General features: G+C 52.4%; 2 protein-coding genes across 2 annotated transcripts; one reads left to right on the top strand and one right to left on the bottom strand.

Moving 5' to 3' along the window:
- The first annotated feature begins 1,245 nt into the window (after positions 1-1,245).
- On the top strand, positions 1,246-7,128 carry THPO (thrombopoietin). Its single transcript, XM_026497479.4, is given in 9 exon segments — positions 1,246-1,846; positions 1,849-1,890; positions 1,893-2,092; positions 3,419-3,576; positions 3,812-3,936; positions 4,239-4,325; positions 5,829-5,996; positions 6,238-6,792; positions 6,794-7,128. Coding segments are annotated over 9 exon segments (1,500 nt in total). The 5' UTR covers positions 1,246-1,780; the 3' UTR covers positions 6,893-7,128.
- Positions 7,129-10,269: 3,141 nt separating this feature from the next.
- POLR2H (RNA polymerase II, I and III subunit H) lies at positions 10,270-15,361 on the bottom strand. Its single transcript, XM_026497483.4, has 6 exons — positions 15,195-15,361; positions 13,664-13,803; positions 12,393-12,476; positions 12,216-12,309; positions 11,583-11,666; positions 10,270-10,636 (listed from the first exon to the last, which is right to left on the bottom strand). Exons 2-6 carry the CDS (start codon positions 13,734-13,736, stop codon positions 10,519-10,521), a joined length of 453 nt encoding a protein of 150 aa, XP_026353268.1. The 5' UTR covers positions 13,737-13,803; positions 15,195-15,361; the 3' UTR covers positions 10,270-10,518.
- Between the last annotated feature and the right edge of the window lie 6 nt (positions 15,362-15,367).

Genomic DNA, 15,367 nt, shown 5'->3' with positions numbered 1-15,367 from the left:
GGGCGGGGCGGGAGGAGCGGCCGGGAGGAGCGCGGGCGGGCGGGCGCTGACCCGGGCCGTACGCGGCTCTAGTGCCCTGGGCGCCGGCTCTGGCCCGTTTTATGCCCCGCGCCCGGCGCCCCGGCCGGGGGCCTCCTCCTCAGCAAACGGGGCGGCGGCGGCGGCTCGGCGAGGGGCCGGGCTGAGCCCGGGGGGTCCGGCCCAGCGGCAGCGGCCCGGATCGCGAGTGGGGGAGGGGAGGGAGGGGCTGGGACGGGGCAGGGGAGGAGGGAGGGGCTGGAGGGGAAGGGGGAGAGGAGGGGGTAGGGGGAGGGGAGGGACCAGGGGGCGCGAAGAGGGGAGAAGAGGCGGGTCTGGAGCCCCCCGCTGCTGGCGGCCACAGGGCGGCTGCACCAGGAGGTGCGTGTCCGGCCCAAGACGGGAGCCCCAGGCCAGGGAGGGGCAGAGGCTGGGCCTGAGGCCTGGGCCGGCCACTGGACTAGTGCTCGGTGCCTGCCGGAAAGATGAAGACTTGTCTTTTAAGGATGACAACGTGCAGGAAAGGCCCGTCAACTGATCTCCCCTACTGTGGGCCCACAGCACCCCTCAAACCCCACACCACCCACACTCACTGCTTGGCCTGTGGCCCTACCTTTTCTCTGAGGTCTTCCCTTACTCTACCGTTCCCCAGGACAGGGACTTAGCCAGAAACAGAGTCCCCTTTCTGTCTGTGACAGTGTTTCCCTCCCTACAGTAACCTGTCCACAGGCCCATCCAACCATCATTGTCCCCAGCCTGACATCTTTTCTCACCCTCTTCCCTTCACCCAGGGAACCCTCTGCCTCTCTGCTCCACCCCCAACCTCCTTTGTCTTGGTTTCCTGGTCATGACTGCCTCCCCGTCCCCTCCCACACCCATTCGCCCACCATCCTCCCAGCCGTCCCAGCACCCTCCTTCCTAATCTTGGGAGGCATCTCGTCTGGCTGAACTGGAGAATTCCGGGATCCAGGCCATACTCCCTAGCCGACAGCCCCATCCTTGGGAGGAGGAGCAGGAGGGGAAGCGCTGGGGTGGGGGGGTGATGGGACAAGGTCAGGCCAGGAGGCCCCTGAGGACGGAGACTGTGAGGAGACTGGGACTGAGGGGAAGGCCAAGGAGCCGGGACCAGGGCCGAGGAAGAGGGGGGCCAGCAGGAGGTATTTGCGGGGGAAGTTCAGCAGCTGTCTTCCCTGAGACAGGGACACATGGGCCTGGTTATCCGTCTTGTCACATATGGCGTGGTAGGCGATGGAAGAGGGAGACAGACAGGGCAAGCTCAGGAGAGCTCGAGCACAGAGGGAAGTGGCTTTAGCTGTCAGAGCCACTGAGCGCCCCCCCCAAGAGGAGCCCCTGAGCCCAGCCTAACCACCCCCTGCACACACCCCTCACCTTGCAGTCCTCTCAAATGATCCAGACCCTTTTCCTATAACACTGACCAATGACAGGGTCATTCCCTAAAACAGGCAATGCCCACATTGCCCCTGGGACAGGGGGAATAAGACATGACCCCCAAGGGGTTATAGGAGACAAAGGCAGGAAAGCAAGAGCCCTAGAGGGTCTCAGCAGCAGGTGTGCTGTCCAGGGAAAAGAAATCTGGCCAGATAGGAACTGAAAAACCCACCAGTCTAAAACCAGACCAGATCTCTGCTCCTCTTCCACGGGAACAAAAATGTCCTGCCAGATTTCTCCTGGGAAAAAAGACCTGTTCCCCTCCCATCTTCTCCCCCAGCCAGGTCCCAGGTTTCCCATCTCCTAGAAAAAGATGGATCCCCCAGTTGAAATCCTCCCTGTGGTGTGTGTGTGTGTGGGTGGAGGAGCTGGGCTCTGCTAGTGGACCATGGTCCAGACAGGGGCTCCACGTTCAGTGCGGGTGGGAGGAGAAGGCGTCACTTCCGGGGGCCTTCACCAGTATCTGGTGGCTCCCTGCTCTCTGATTGGGCAGAAGTGTCCTGGGCAGGCCTGTGACCCCACTGCTGTGGAGCGGCTGTGCCCCAACACTACGTGTCTTCCTACCCATCGGCTCCCCGGAGTGCCGCCTGCTGTGCACCCGGGTCCTGGAGCCCTTCTCCACCCGGTGAGTGGCAAGCGGGGTTTGGAGTTAAGTGAGGGTAGGAAAGACAGGAAAGAGGAATTGGGCTCTCCGCTGGGGGAGGGGCAGGCAAACTGGAACCTACAGGCACTGACCTTTGTCGAGAAGAAGCGTAGCCTTCCCAGAATGGGAGGAGCGGGACAGAGCAGGGGTAGGGGGTGGGGTGCCGGGTTCTGAGGGACTGATCACAGACTTGGAGGATATAGCACTGTCCTGGAAGGCTCTAAGGAAAGGGGACGTGTGCCCAGGGAGAAAATAAGAAAGGTGGTGCGTTTAGGGCTTAGGGCATATACCATCAAGCTGGACACTGGCCCAATCCCCATTCTTACCCAGTCATTCCTAGTTAGCTTAAGGTTCTGAGTCTTGGGACTGGGGAAGCTGGGCCCAAGGAGAGGGTAGTGGGAGGAGGGCTCACGCATGTTGACAGACCTACAGGAAATCCCAATATTGAATCAGGTGCAGGCCTCTTTGCACAACTTGTCAAAGAAGGAGGAGGCCATGTGGGGGGTCCTGTGAAGGAACTGGAAGGGGTCTGCAGAGGGGGAAGGGAGGACGATGTGGGCTATGAGATGGATACCGTGGGTGTCCAAAGCGAGCTAAGCCATGCAAGGTGGGTGCCTCACTCAGCAGGTGCCCATTGCTGGGCAACTTGCCTCAGGTGGGAAGTCCCAGGACCATTAGCCCCACTCTCTGCCTCAGATTTTAGGACTGGGAGTGCAAAGAAAAATTCCAAGAGGTTTATGGGTGGAGGTAAATGGAGAGAGAACGAGCGGTTAATTGCTCCCATACCACCTTCTCATAATCTTGTAATCACCAACCCCTAGTAGTCCAGTTTTGTTTTCCCCCAAGTCGCCGCCTCAGCCCCACTCCCCCAGCTACCCCTCAACATATTGCACGTTTGCTAGCTCCTCAGCCTGACCCTATATCCCACTTTCCAACCTCTTCCTCCAGGCTTATGCCACAATACTCCTATTCCCTCTTCCCATCCCAGATTTTCTCCAACCAAACAACCAGGGCTGCTCAGAAGTTGAGGCCAATTAAGATGTGTGTGTGTGTGTGTGTGTGTGTGTCCATATTCCGTCCTGCTGCTCTCAGCGGGGGCAGGGGCACCAGCCCCATGTCAGATTCACTGAGGAACCCTGACAAAGAGGAGACACCATATGCCACAGTCATAAGGAGACCTGGGAGCAGTCAGAGCGTTAGCAGTTCCAGGCTGGTCAGCATCTCATGCCCTCCCAGCAGCTGTTCCCTGCACCAGGCAGTCTTTTCCTTGACACCTGATTAAATGTTCATTATTCCTGTCACTTGCAGGATAGATTCCAGACCCTCTTCCTCAGCCCACCTGTGCCCCACTGTGCAAGAAGTGCCAGAGCCCAAGCCGCCTCCATGGCCCCAGGAAGGATTCAGGGGATAGGCCCCATCCAGGGAGCCACTCCTACCAAACAGCCTGGCCAGAATGGAGCTGACTGGTAAGGACATACCTGCGGGACCTGGGGCCCAATCAAAGCAGGGTTAAAGATGAACGAGAAAGGACATGTGCTGCCAGGAGGGAGGGCTGAGGGAACCCAATCTCCCAGGATTAAGGCTTCTAAAAGGTAAATTCCCTGGATTTCAGGTCTGGGTCCTAAATGGGAATTCCTGGACTACCACCTGACAATGATTTCTTCCTTACCACCCTTTCAACCTCACTTCTCCTCATCTAAGAACTGCTCCTCGTGGTCATGCTTCTAACTGCAAGACTGGATCTGTGCCTCCCGGCTCCTCCCGCCTGCGACCCCCGTCTCCTAAATAAACTGCTTCGTGACTCCCATGTCCTCCACAGCAGACTGGTGAGAATCTCCCAGCACTCTCCCCTCTATCCATTGACTGGCTAGATACCCTTACTCCCATCACTCCCTCTCACTCCCTGATCCGATCACTGTTCTTCCCATATTGTCTTTGGAAAGACCACCACCTCCCCATCACCACTCCTTGACAAGGATTATGATTTGCAATCTAGTCCACTTTTAAAATCTCTAGTCTGGATACGTATTACTCATGGAAGCCTGTCCTCGTCACTGGGTCACTATACCCCCCTCCTTTACTTGAGCTCCCTTCTCCACCCCACCCCATCACCAATCTTTTTCAATAGAGCCAGTGTCCAGACGTTAACCCTTTGTTCACACCTGTCCTGCTGCCTGCTGTGGACTTTAGCTTGGGAGAATGGAAAACCCAGAAGGTAAGAAAGCCACCCCTTCCTTTGGTTCCCTAACTCCTGTCTTCATTAGTTTGCTACTGCTTCCCATGGATTCTTCAAAATTCCTGAGCTCCCCAAAAATATCTCACGTCAGGCTTGGCCACCCTAACCTAATCTACATTCTACTCTAATGATACCCTCTGACAAGATGGCTTGCAGTCCCAGTATGTGAAAAGAGGTTCAACGCTGAACACCCAGAAAAGCTGAATCGAAGTCTCTCACGGCCGCGCCTCTGACCTGTTCCCATGCAAACTTCCTAGGCTGGCATGAAGAAGTAAGACTCATCTGTCATCCTCAGATGACACAGAACTGGGAAGCAGAGCTTAAATAACAAAAGACAGAATCAGGATTCAAATTGCTGAAAGCCTAGAGCAAAACCACGGTAAAATTTCATAGAGATATACGAAACTTCTACATTTACTCAGAGTAATCAAGGAAAGTCCTAGTCCAGCTTTCCGGCCATGATGCCCCCACTTCGCCTTATATAAACCCTGGCCCTCGAACATCACTGTGAACAAGATCCGGGAGGCTGGAGCTGACCTCAGACTTAGCAGGGAACGCTACTAAAGCTGCCCTTTGAAAAGCTAGTGATTGGAGGTGGCTTTCGACATTTAGCATCCACCTTGTGGAAATAGGCCTAAAAACCTTTAAGAGGCCTGCACTTAACAGGACTGAGTTGAGTACTGGATATCCTCCTCTAGATACATGCTCATTTATTCAGAGGGACCATATTAAACTAGCATGTGTCCAGAAGGAAGAAGCAACCTGAACAGTGAGAGGTTAGAAAACGTGTTATGTGAGGAATGGCTTAAAAAAAAAAAAAAAAAAAGCCAGTCTGATGAGTTTGGAGAAGCGTTGAGCCTTGTGGTATAACTGGACATGCTTCGGTCTGAGGCTCAGGAACCTCCTGGGAGGGAGCCCTCCTTGCAAGGTCAGCTCTTCTACCTCCCAGATCCCTGGAATCCCCTTTCTTCCCTCAGGTCTTCTGGGGAGGAGGGGACTAGGCCAGGGACGAAGGGCAGTTCCTAGGGATCCTTGCCGTTCCAGCTCCGCCATCGGTCACTAAGCCCCTTTCCTCCATCTTCACGATCTCTGGGATGGTCTCATGTCTACGTTAAGTTTTCAAAAAAAAAAATCATACGTTCCTAGGATTTTGTAGCAGAAAGAGTAGACTGGCAGCACTAGAACCGAGAGGTTAAAAACTGTCATAGCACAGATTTCGACGTAGCGTAAGGGGGAAAAGAACTTCTCTGACTGAAATCAAGTGTTAAGACCAGGCTGGGTTACCGGACACTGGAGTGATTCAAGCAGAGGCTGATGACCAATTGTCGGGAGACTGTGAAGGAATTCCTGTGCTGGGTGGGACCTTGGTCCTGTCCAATTCTCAGCTCCTATGATTCATTGCGCTGGCTACTCCTCGGGGCTCCCCACCCGCTATTAGCATGCCCTTTGAAGCAGGCCGCTTCTCCCTTCCATCTTTTGCAGGAGCAGACCAAGGCACAGGACGTTCTGGGAGCTGCAGCCCTTCTGCTGGAGGGAGTAATGGCAGCCCGGAGACAACTGGGACCCACCTGCCTCTCATCCCTCCTGGGACAGCTTTCTGGACAGGTCCGCCTCCTCCTTGGGGCCCTGCAGGGCCTCCTGGGAACCCAGGTAAGTCAGTCCTGAGTCAAGGGGACTGCAGAAACTGTCCTTTGCTGACTCAGTCCGTTTAGAAGACCTGAGGGAAGAAAGGCGAATTCTGGGGATCATGAGGATAGCACAGCTGACCAACTAAGGAGCGCTCCCTCCCAGCCACAAAGTCTGGGTGCTGGCACCTTAGCTTTCCCTGGAGACGAGGGAGGCATGATATCGGGCCCAGGTCTCTGGCCTCAGGCCCATCCTCTGCCCTCAGCTTCCTCCACAGGGCAGGACCACAACTCACAAGGACCCCAGTGCCATTTTCCTGACCTTCCAGCAACTGCTCCGAGGAAAGGTGCGCTTCCTGCTGCTTGTCGTAGGGCCCACCCTCTGTGCCAAGCAGGCCCTCCCCACGACAGCTGTCCCAAGCAATACCTCGCTACTCCTCACACTGCACAAGCTCCCAAACAGGACTTTTGGATTGTTGGAGACAAACTCCAATGTCTCAGCCAGAACTACTGGCTCCGGACTTCTGAAGAGGCTGCAGGGATTCAGAGCCAAGATTCCTGGTCTGCTGAACCAAACCTCCAGGTCCCTAGAACAAACGCCTGGACCCCTGAACAGGACACACGGACCCTTGACTGGAACCCATGGACTCTTTCCTGGACCCTCACCCACAGCCCTAGGAGCCCCAGACATTCCTCCGGGAGCTTCAGACATGGACTCCCTGCCCCCCGACCTCTGGCCTGGATATTCTCCTTCCCCAATCCATCCTCCTATTGGGCAATACACACTCTTCTCTCCTTCACCCACCTCGCCCACCCCCCCGGGGCCAGCTCCAACCTCCATCTCCTGACCCCTCTGTCACACCCAACTTGACCAGTCCTCTTCTGATTGCAGCCCACCCTCACTTCCAGAATCCAGCTTAAGAGGAGTAAGGTACTCTGGCCCTGCCAGCATCAGCACTGTCTCCATGTAAAGTTCCCTTTCTGGGAGGGGAGGCCCTGGGAGTCAAGTTATACCAGATTTCCTGCTTTCACCTGAAACCCAAACCCCTGCTAACGGGGGATACACGGGACAGAAAAGGGGATCATTTTTCACTGTATATTGTAAAACTTCAGAAGCTATTTTTTTAAACTATCAATAATATTCACCAGAGCAGCTAGCTAGTTATCTTTGGTCTATTTTATGCACAAATTTACAGCTTCCTAATTCTCTACGTGCTCTTTTTCATACAACAATTCTGCAAAGGGCTGGACCGGCCTGACTTCTGAATGGAGGTAGAAACTAACCTCACGTCAGAAAACAGGGAAAAAAAGAGCTTTGGTTTTCTACTCAGAGCTAAGGTTAGTCTCTTTATCCCCTTTACTGTCATTCTCAGTGGGACTCTGATCTCCTTTTCTTAGGAGATCCCTACTCTTGTCTCAGAAGGGCTGTCTCTTCACAATCAACAAAACCGAGCCTATATAAAGAATAAATAAGAACACCCAAAACCTAGCTGAAAAGCAAGGGAAAGAGGTTCTTCAGGGGGCAATAGATCTCCCCCTTCCCTCCCCTCCAAAAAGGTTAACAGGAAGCCTCAGAGCGCCTCACACCCCAGGTAAGGCTGAGCAGACAGTTCAGTCAAGACAAAACCTGGATGTGACAGCTGCGCAAACAGCGAGAGCTTCAGCCTCTCAGCGGGAAGCCTCACCAGGCACGGGTTCCTGCCTCCCTCCTGTGGAGGTCAGGGGGAAGTGCAGGAAGTGGCAAGAGTCAGTCTCCCAGGGCTCACACAGCGGGAGGGACAAGTACAAGTTGAAGGCCCATTTCCCAATTCCCAGAAGTCCACAATATCTAAAAAGCAGCCCTATGTGACCGCCATGAACTCTGCTAAGGATTCTCTAGAGAAGCCAGGCTTATGGAGCTCTGCAAAGAAATGCCGCCGTGGTGCCTAGGAAAAGGTTTATATCGCCCCAAACAAAAACCCCATTGCAAAGGTCAACCCTAGCTCCAGAGGCTCCTGTAGGAAGACTAACAGGTTTCCATCTTCCCTCCCCGCGACTCCCCAAAGGAGAGGAAAAACTACCATGTGGGTAAAAAAAGCCAAGATCCCAGAGTTCCAAACACCACCACAAGTACCCCACCATCACTAAAGGTATTGCAAAATAGAAGAATGAAAGCCAGTATGCCAGGAGCCTTATGCAGGTTACCTTTTATAGTGCTCGCACACCTCTGTCAGGCTGGGGTGTTATCAGTCCCAGAGAAGCCAGGCACGTTCTCAATGCTCACACAGCCTGTGAGCAAGAAAAGAAGAAACAGCCTAGGCTGACTAGAGCCCATATCGTCCCCAGCGTGGTACACTGTCCAACAGATCACTCAGTGATTCTGCTTATTAGAAAAGATGTGGAAGTCCTGAGGGAGGAAATACATCACCAATTAAAAAGTTCTGAGTAGAAAACCAAAGCTCTTGGACGGGGGTGACCAATTTAGACATCTCCAGGTGTCCTCCTCTCCCATCACGGACAGGACAGTTGCAATGGAGAAGAAATCGACAAATGCACAAAGCTCAAAAGTGTTGTTCAAATCTCAGAGGGTGTCGGGTTTTGCATGTGAGAGAATAACCCTTCCACACTACCGATGCCAGCATACCGTCAAGGGAATGGGAAGTGGAAGCTGTAATTTACTGAAATACCAACCTAGACTAAACGTAATGATCAAATGAAGAACTTTGTGGCCCATGAAAGTCAGTACCTGGGACAAGATACGCCAAAGGGACCAAAGGCAAAAGCTTCAGCATTCTCAGCACAGTGAGATGAGGGACAAGGACAGAAAAACTACAAGTATACAGCCAGTAGGTTCCAGGCATACAGAATTGGCATTTGATCTACTTTAGGGCAAATGCAAATAACTCATGGGCTTCTCCAGTGTGAACTAAGCTGTCCCTATTGAGAATCTAACCCTTCCCAAAACTTCGTCAGGCTGATTCTATCCCTTCTTCCCTTTACACAAAACACAAAAAAACTGTTAACAACCAGAACACCCTTCTCTCTATTCAACTGCATGCCAGTTCTCTCTTCTGCCACCCCAGGACAGCCAGGATAGCGTGCTATGCTACCCCACAAACTATTACTGGGAATTAAGCTCTCCGACTCTCACCTAAATCCATTCTTCTCCAACAACCCCCAAAAATCTGACTCCATGTAAAAGTTCTAGGATTCCACAAAAATTCATCCCACCCCCCACCGCACCTTCTATACCCCCCCACATAGTAAACCAAAGAAACACCTTTTCCTCTCCCCCTGCAGAGATCATTCATTTTCAACCCATTTCCCTAAATACTACTTCTAACACCTTCTGTAAAGACCTGAAAATGATGGGGAAGGAAATACCCCTGGGCATCCCAGCAGGGGGACCGGCTCCCTGAGGCAAAGCCAGGAGATCAAAAGAGAAAACTGCTTAATACACACTCGCCATCTTTCTGGATTGTTACCCTGAATTTCCCAGGGGAAACCAGAGTCCAGTATACTTTCTCAGAGACCTCGCACGCCAGGCGGAAGAGCCAGCTCATATGCTGAAGTCCTAGTAAGCATCACCACTTCCTCAATTTTGTTCTTGCCCAGTTTTAGGTTAGTGCCTGTAGTCAGGCTGCTCCATTGTCCCGGGTACTGGCACCGGACTGCCAACCTCATTGGTATTGCTGCCCTGTCCACTTCACTGGTCTGTGCAGCAGCTGCGGGTTCAGTGTCACTGGTGAGAACCGCCCCCCGCCCCCCGCCCTGACTTACCCTCCCTCCAGGTTGCCAATAGAATGTAGAGCAGACACCTGGCTCCTCCACCTGTTCCCACAACCACCAAATCTGCTCTTCCTACTCTCTTCGTAGTCAGGTCCCAAGCCAGTATCTAAAAGCCTCCACCCAAAGCTTCCACAAAAATGAACATTTCCAGGCTATGCAAGTGACTCATTCAAATCAACGTGATCTGACTTCCTAAGAGACTGAAAGTGTTGGAAGGACACAAGCAGGGCTCCTGTCCAATTCAAAATTCTATGCCAAATGGGTGGTATCTTCTGGGGCTGGGGTGCCCTCAAGAGCCAAAAGCACAATACTCTCTCTCCCAGATAGAAAATCACACTGGAAAATAAATGTTGGGGATAGTCAACAAGGAGGCTGAGATAACCCTAAAGCCAGATACCAAAAGGCCGGAACAGACCCTACATTGACATGTAATCACCTGGCTGTGGGCCAGAAATATATACCACAGGCAAATTGGAAAAAAATGAGTTTAGGGTAATGGAAAAGATTTTTTTTTTTTTAAGGCGGGGAAAAAGAGTCTGAAAAAGTAAAGTTTAATAAAAAAATCATATACACAAAACAACTTCTGATTTGTTTTAAGCTCTCCCACTGGGTCTTTCACAGGCAAGTTTCCCATTGAGTCCAGACCACCTCCAGATGCACCCCCAGTGGCCAGCCAGCCAGCCCTTCCTGAACAGGCGGTCAATAGTAACTGCTCCTCAGGCCCGAATGGATGTCCACGTCCTGAGTGACTAAGCAGCAAGGCTGGCTTCCTGGGTGCTTCAGAAGGCCAGTTTCTTCATCAGCAGATAAACTCTGGAATCCACTTCAAATCCATGCAGGTTGTTGGCATCACCCTGCAGTCTCATGAGCAGGCCACCATAAGACACGTAGGCGGAGCTGAAACGGAAAGCCCCAGTCCCATGAGTTTAAGCTCTGGAGCAGCAGCGACCCAGTGGCTCTCCATCCCAGCGTAAGAAAAAGAGGCACCCTTCTAGTGTTTTGTCATGAGGAACCAAAATTCAGACAAGGATGAATGCACAGATTTGTGCAAAGAAGTGTTGGTATCAACAAAAGCGGGAAATGCTACCTGCCCAGAATAACGGAAATGGTCAAATGAATTAAGATATATCCATTTACTGGAATGTTACGCAGCTATTAAAATGTTTAGGAAAAGCTTTAAACTGACATGGGGAAACCGATCTAACTTAAACATAACTTCCAACATAACTTGAAGCAAAAAGAGCAGAAGAAAACACTGTAATAAACAACGTGATCTCAAAGAAAAAAGTACACAGGAAAAAACCTAGAATATTCAAAAATGTTTATGTGAAAGATTCCCTCTGGGTATGGAATTATAGGTGACTTTTTTTGCTTCTTCACATTACTTCTCTGCTTTTCAAATTTCTTACAAAGGGCACATATTGTTTTAATAAAATTTTAAAGAAGAGAAAAAATAGCTGGGAAACCAAAGAACTAGGGATTGGATTGCAGAGTAGCAAAACACACTCACAAATAAGCAAAAACAAAAAAGCCTAGCAGTTTAATCACTTAATACTGCATCTAGTTCCTGGGGAAGCAACCTTCCTTTGCACTTCACATAGCAAGATCATCAGCTTCTCATTTGGACCCCTGGGCCCTGAGGTCCTGACAAAGGGCCAAGTGAGCAGCCTGCATTTCAGACTGGAAACTGTTCCCACAACAGTTTCTTTCTGGGTCCCACCTAGGTCTGAGGTGCATGGGGAGAGAGACCCAACCCAGGAAACATGAAGCATGGCCCAAATTTTCAGAGCAGAGCTTAGATTATCAGAACGGGCAAGGGTTCTTACAAGACCATGGAACTTACAGACGCGTTGCTGCTTCAGTAGAAGTTTCGTCGCCCTCGATCCTGTATACTTTCCCATACATTACATACTCAAACTGGTCAGCCCTGTGGAACAGTAGTGGCAAAGTTATTCTTCAAAGTAGTTAACAAAAATAAAAAGCCCTTTAAAAATGGTAACTGGCAACTAAGTGTCAACATTCTAACAGACATTTTCCAAATGCAAGGCCATTTAGTCCTCCCAGCGACCCTTTGAGCAAGGTGTGACCATCTCTACCTTACTGATGGGGAAACTGAGGCTGCAAGAGGTTAAGGCTATTCAACAAGTAAGTGATAGGGCTGAGATTTGAACTCAGTGGAGCTCCAAAGCCTTTCCATCACACCAAACTCCCTCCCAAGATGCAAGGCTCACACAGCCTGGGTCACTCAGTGGTCATCTCCTTAGCCATCGATAAGCTACAATCTACAAGCATGTAATCATTGCCCTGGATAAACACCTGGCTGGCTGAATTCTTAAGTGCAGCAATTTCCTTAAGGCTGCTCAGATTCTATTGATAATCATTTATTCCACAAATTAAAGACCCTTAGGTCTTTCTATACCACTCAACTACTTAGTCCTCAGGCACATTTCAAGTAATCTCTTCTTCACTTCCTCACCTGGAAGGTCTATCATCTGTGGGGTTGTATTCACCGTCATCCAGGGTACCATCTTCATATAAGGTACTGGCTATGACCAACCGGAACTTGTCACCTGAAAATCATGGCAATATCTGAGGCTGAAGAAGAGCTGAACTGAAAAAAAGCCTCCTGCTATTGTCTGTGTTCAGTACTTACCCAAGTCCACAGGGTAAATCTGAATGTTTACATCTAAGATCAGGTCCATCTTGAAAGATTCACTCTCACAATGTAGTCGAGACACTTGAGGGAAGTAGAGAAAGAATGGCATAGGTAATTGCCAGGCCCAGGGCAGACCCCACTTTGGAGGATTATATGTAATTGAACACTCATTCTAACCCAGTCTGCATGCACTAGCCTCTCATCTGCTCCCCAAGAAGTGCAGACTCAATCAGAACCAGATATGCCAGGAGGACAGGGGAGAAAACTATGGCAAGTGGACAGAATCCCAGAAAAGAATCAAAGGCCCTCTTGGCAATAAATAATACCCAGGTTCTAGGCCTGCCTAGGTGATTAAGAAACAACCTGACTTTGGGAAAGTCATTCATTCATCCAAAGGTTTTGTCTTTCTGTGCCAGATGCTGTGCTGAGTGGATTATTAGGACTCTAAGAACTGGTGTTAGTGGGATGCCTGGGTGGCTCAGTCAGTTAAGCATCTGCCTTCGGCTCAGGTCACAATCCCAGGGTCCTGGGATCGAACCCCACATCGAAACCCACATCGGGCTCTCTGCTCAGCGGGGAGCCTGCTTCTCCCTCTCCCTCTGCCTGCCGCTCTGCCTACTGGTACTCTCTCTGTGTGCGTCAAATAAATAAAACCTTAAAAAAAAAGTTTAGAACTGGTGTTGGTCTTGAAGAACCAATGTCTCAGTCTCCAGGCAAAGGAAGAGACACCAAGGAGGAACGATTACTGATCAATGACAGAATGAAGAGCTGTATAGCAAGCAGTCAATTCTAACTCAGAATGGACATCACAAAGAGTTAAACATTCTTAGGACAATACAAGAATATAGGCTCTGAGGTCGGATTACTCACTGTGCAGCCTTGGGTAGGTTACCTAACTTCTTGGAGCAAAATGGGTAAGGCACTACACACTACCTCATGGTGACTCTTGAAAGGAATAGGTAGGGCAAAGTGTGTGTAAGGTGTACAATACAGCGCCCACCACAGAGTGGGTTGCGATTAGAAAGATGCAGTTTACCAGCACCATGAGAAAAGGCCACCCAGGCACAGGGCACAGCATGTGCGAAGCCAGGCCGAGTTCGGGAGTCTCCGTGTTCCCATCTATAACATGTTTCCTGAAGGAGATTCCTTTTCAGGAACTGCCGGTAGGGACAGGCCACGTGGGTTGGGTGGACAAGGGACCCAGGGGCGTGTCCCCGAGGAGGTTAGCCCCTTCCTCTAAACCGCCCATACGTCTACGTAGAGCTTACCTCGGTCAAACTTCTTGCCCTCCGGGTCAATGTCTTTCACATCAAAAATATCCTCAAACAGGATGCCCGCCATGGTGAGGTGGTCACGAAAGTAGCAGAGGGGCTGGGAGCGCGACCACGCGTAGGGGTACGCGCTCCCCCTTGCGTGGAGCAAAGGAGAGAAGAGACGAAAAGATTGCGCCTGAACAGCGGCAGCAAAAGACTAGAACCACGCATGCGCACGGACATGCAGTAACGCCACCACTTCCGCCGCCTGGCTCTCGGGGCTTCCTAACTTCCGCCCTGAATAATTCCTTCCAAGGGGCCCCAGGATTTAGGGCGGGTCTCAGGACAGGATAACTCCGCCCCGGGGCGGGGACACGATTAGTTCCACCTCCCGCCGAGGTGGCGCGGTTTCTCGCCGGACGCTGCGGCTCTACTGCGCCCTCTTGAGAGTCCGGGTCGGGAAGACTGGAATGTACGGGGCCTCCCGAGCCAGGGACCTTGATCTTTGGCCCAGAGAACCCCGGCCCAAGCGTTACCCTGCTGGTCTGCGTGCCCACCAAGGGCACAGTCCACGCCGAGGGCGGACGGAACAGAACTCCACCCCCAGCGCGCTGACCCTGCAGGGCGCAGAGCCCAGTCCCCCCAGCTGGCACTGAGGCCTCCTAGCCCAGCCCGGGCCGGACCGGCTTGGCCCTGCTGGATGTCACCCGAGCCGGGTCCGTCCAGTTTGGGAATTTGCCATGATGTCACTATGGGGAAGAGGAAAGCTTGCACTTCTCCCCTCCCCTGATACTCCTTACCACTGCCCTCTTCCCCTGGGCCCTACTCTCTTCCACTCCCCCTCTTCATCCCGGCATTAACCCCATCACACTGCTCTCCTCCTGAGCACTGCCCCTTCAGCTTGGTACTACCTGTTCCCCAACCACTGCCTTCTCCCTCTGGATGCTGATCTATGTGCCCTTTCGTGCTGGCACTGCCCTCTCCCACGGATACCAGCTCTTCCTTTATACTGCCCCTTCCTCTTGGGTGCTGGCTCCTCTCACACTGCCCCCTTCCTGGCACTGCCTCTGCCTCCCACATGCCCCTTCATCCTGGTACTGCGTCCTCCCGCACACTGCCTGTTTCCTGGGCACTGGCCTCTCCCCTAACACTATCTCTTACATTGCCCGTCCACCCTGTGCTCACCCCACCCTCTGCTCTATCCTTCTCCAGACCCTGATAGAGCACGCAGAGTCCCAGCAGGCTGTTCCCCCATGGTGGCGAGACGTCAGTAGCTACTTGAGTTTCTCTTTGGGCCCTGCCAGGGAGAAGCGACCTCTGTACCCCCACGCCCGCCTTAAAGGAGCGGCCTCGCCGGCACCTAGACATCTCTTCCCTCGGGCCTCACCCCTTCACTTTCCCTCCCCACCTCCACCCCGGTACACCCCGCAGGCCTGGTTGTTCCAGGAGCGACTTCCTACGGGAGCCGCGGAGAAGCGAAGGAAGGGAACCCCCGCCTTCTGGGCCTAGCGTCCCCCTCCGAGTCCCCTCCGGCTTTGCTTCTCACCCTCGACAGAAAAGAGGGACCTTGCCAGGCCCGTCTGAGCCGCTGGCCCCTCCGGAGAAGCAAGAGAGGGCGCCACTCCTGAGAGATTGAGCCCCAAGAGTCCGATGTAGACGGCTCTGAAGCCCCAGGCCCCAGGCCCTGCTGCCCCGGCGTCTCCAGCCCCTCCTGCCCGG

This window comes from Ursus arctos, unplaced genomic scaffold (assembly GCF_023065955.2).
Source record: "Ursus arctos isolate Adak ecotype North America unplaced genomic scaffold, UrsArc2.0 scaffold_4, whole genome shotgun sequence".
Lineage (NCBI taxonomy): Eukaryota > Metazoa > Chordata > Mammalia > Carnivora > Ursidae > Ursus > Ursus arctos.
The sequence above is the reverse complement of the archived record's forward strand: the minus strand, read 5'-3'. Positions and strand labels throughout refer to the sequence as shown.

Excerpts from the sequence above, each read along its gene's own strand:
- POLR2H (XM_026497483.4), bottom strand. The coding sequence starts at position 13,736 with ATGGCGGGCATCCTGTTTGAGGATATTTTTGATGTGAAAGACATTGAC. Across the intron at positions 12,477-13,663 it reads GGGCAAGAAGTTTGACCGAG|TGTCTCGACTACATTGTGAG; the intron begins GTAAGCTCTACG and ends ACTTCCCTCAAG. Across the intron at positions 10,637-11,582 it reads ACTGAAGCAGCAACGCGTCT|CTCCGCCTACGTGTCTTATG; the intron begins GTAAGTTCCATG and ends TTTCCGTTTCAG.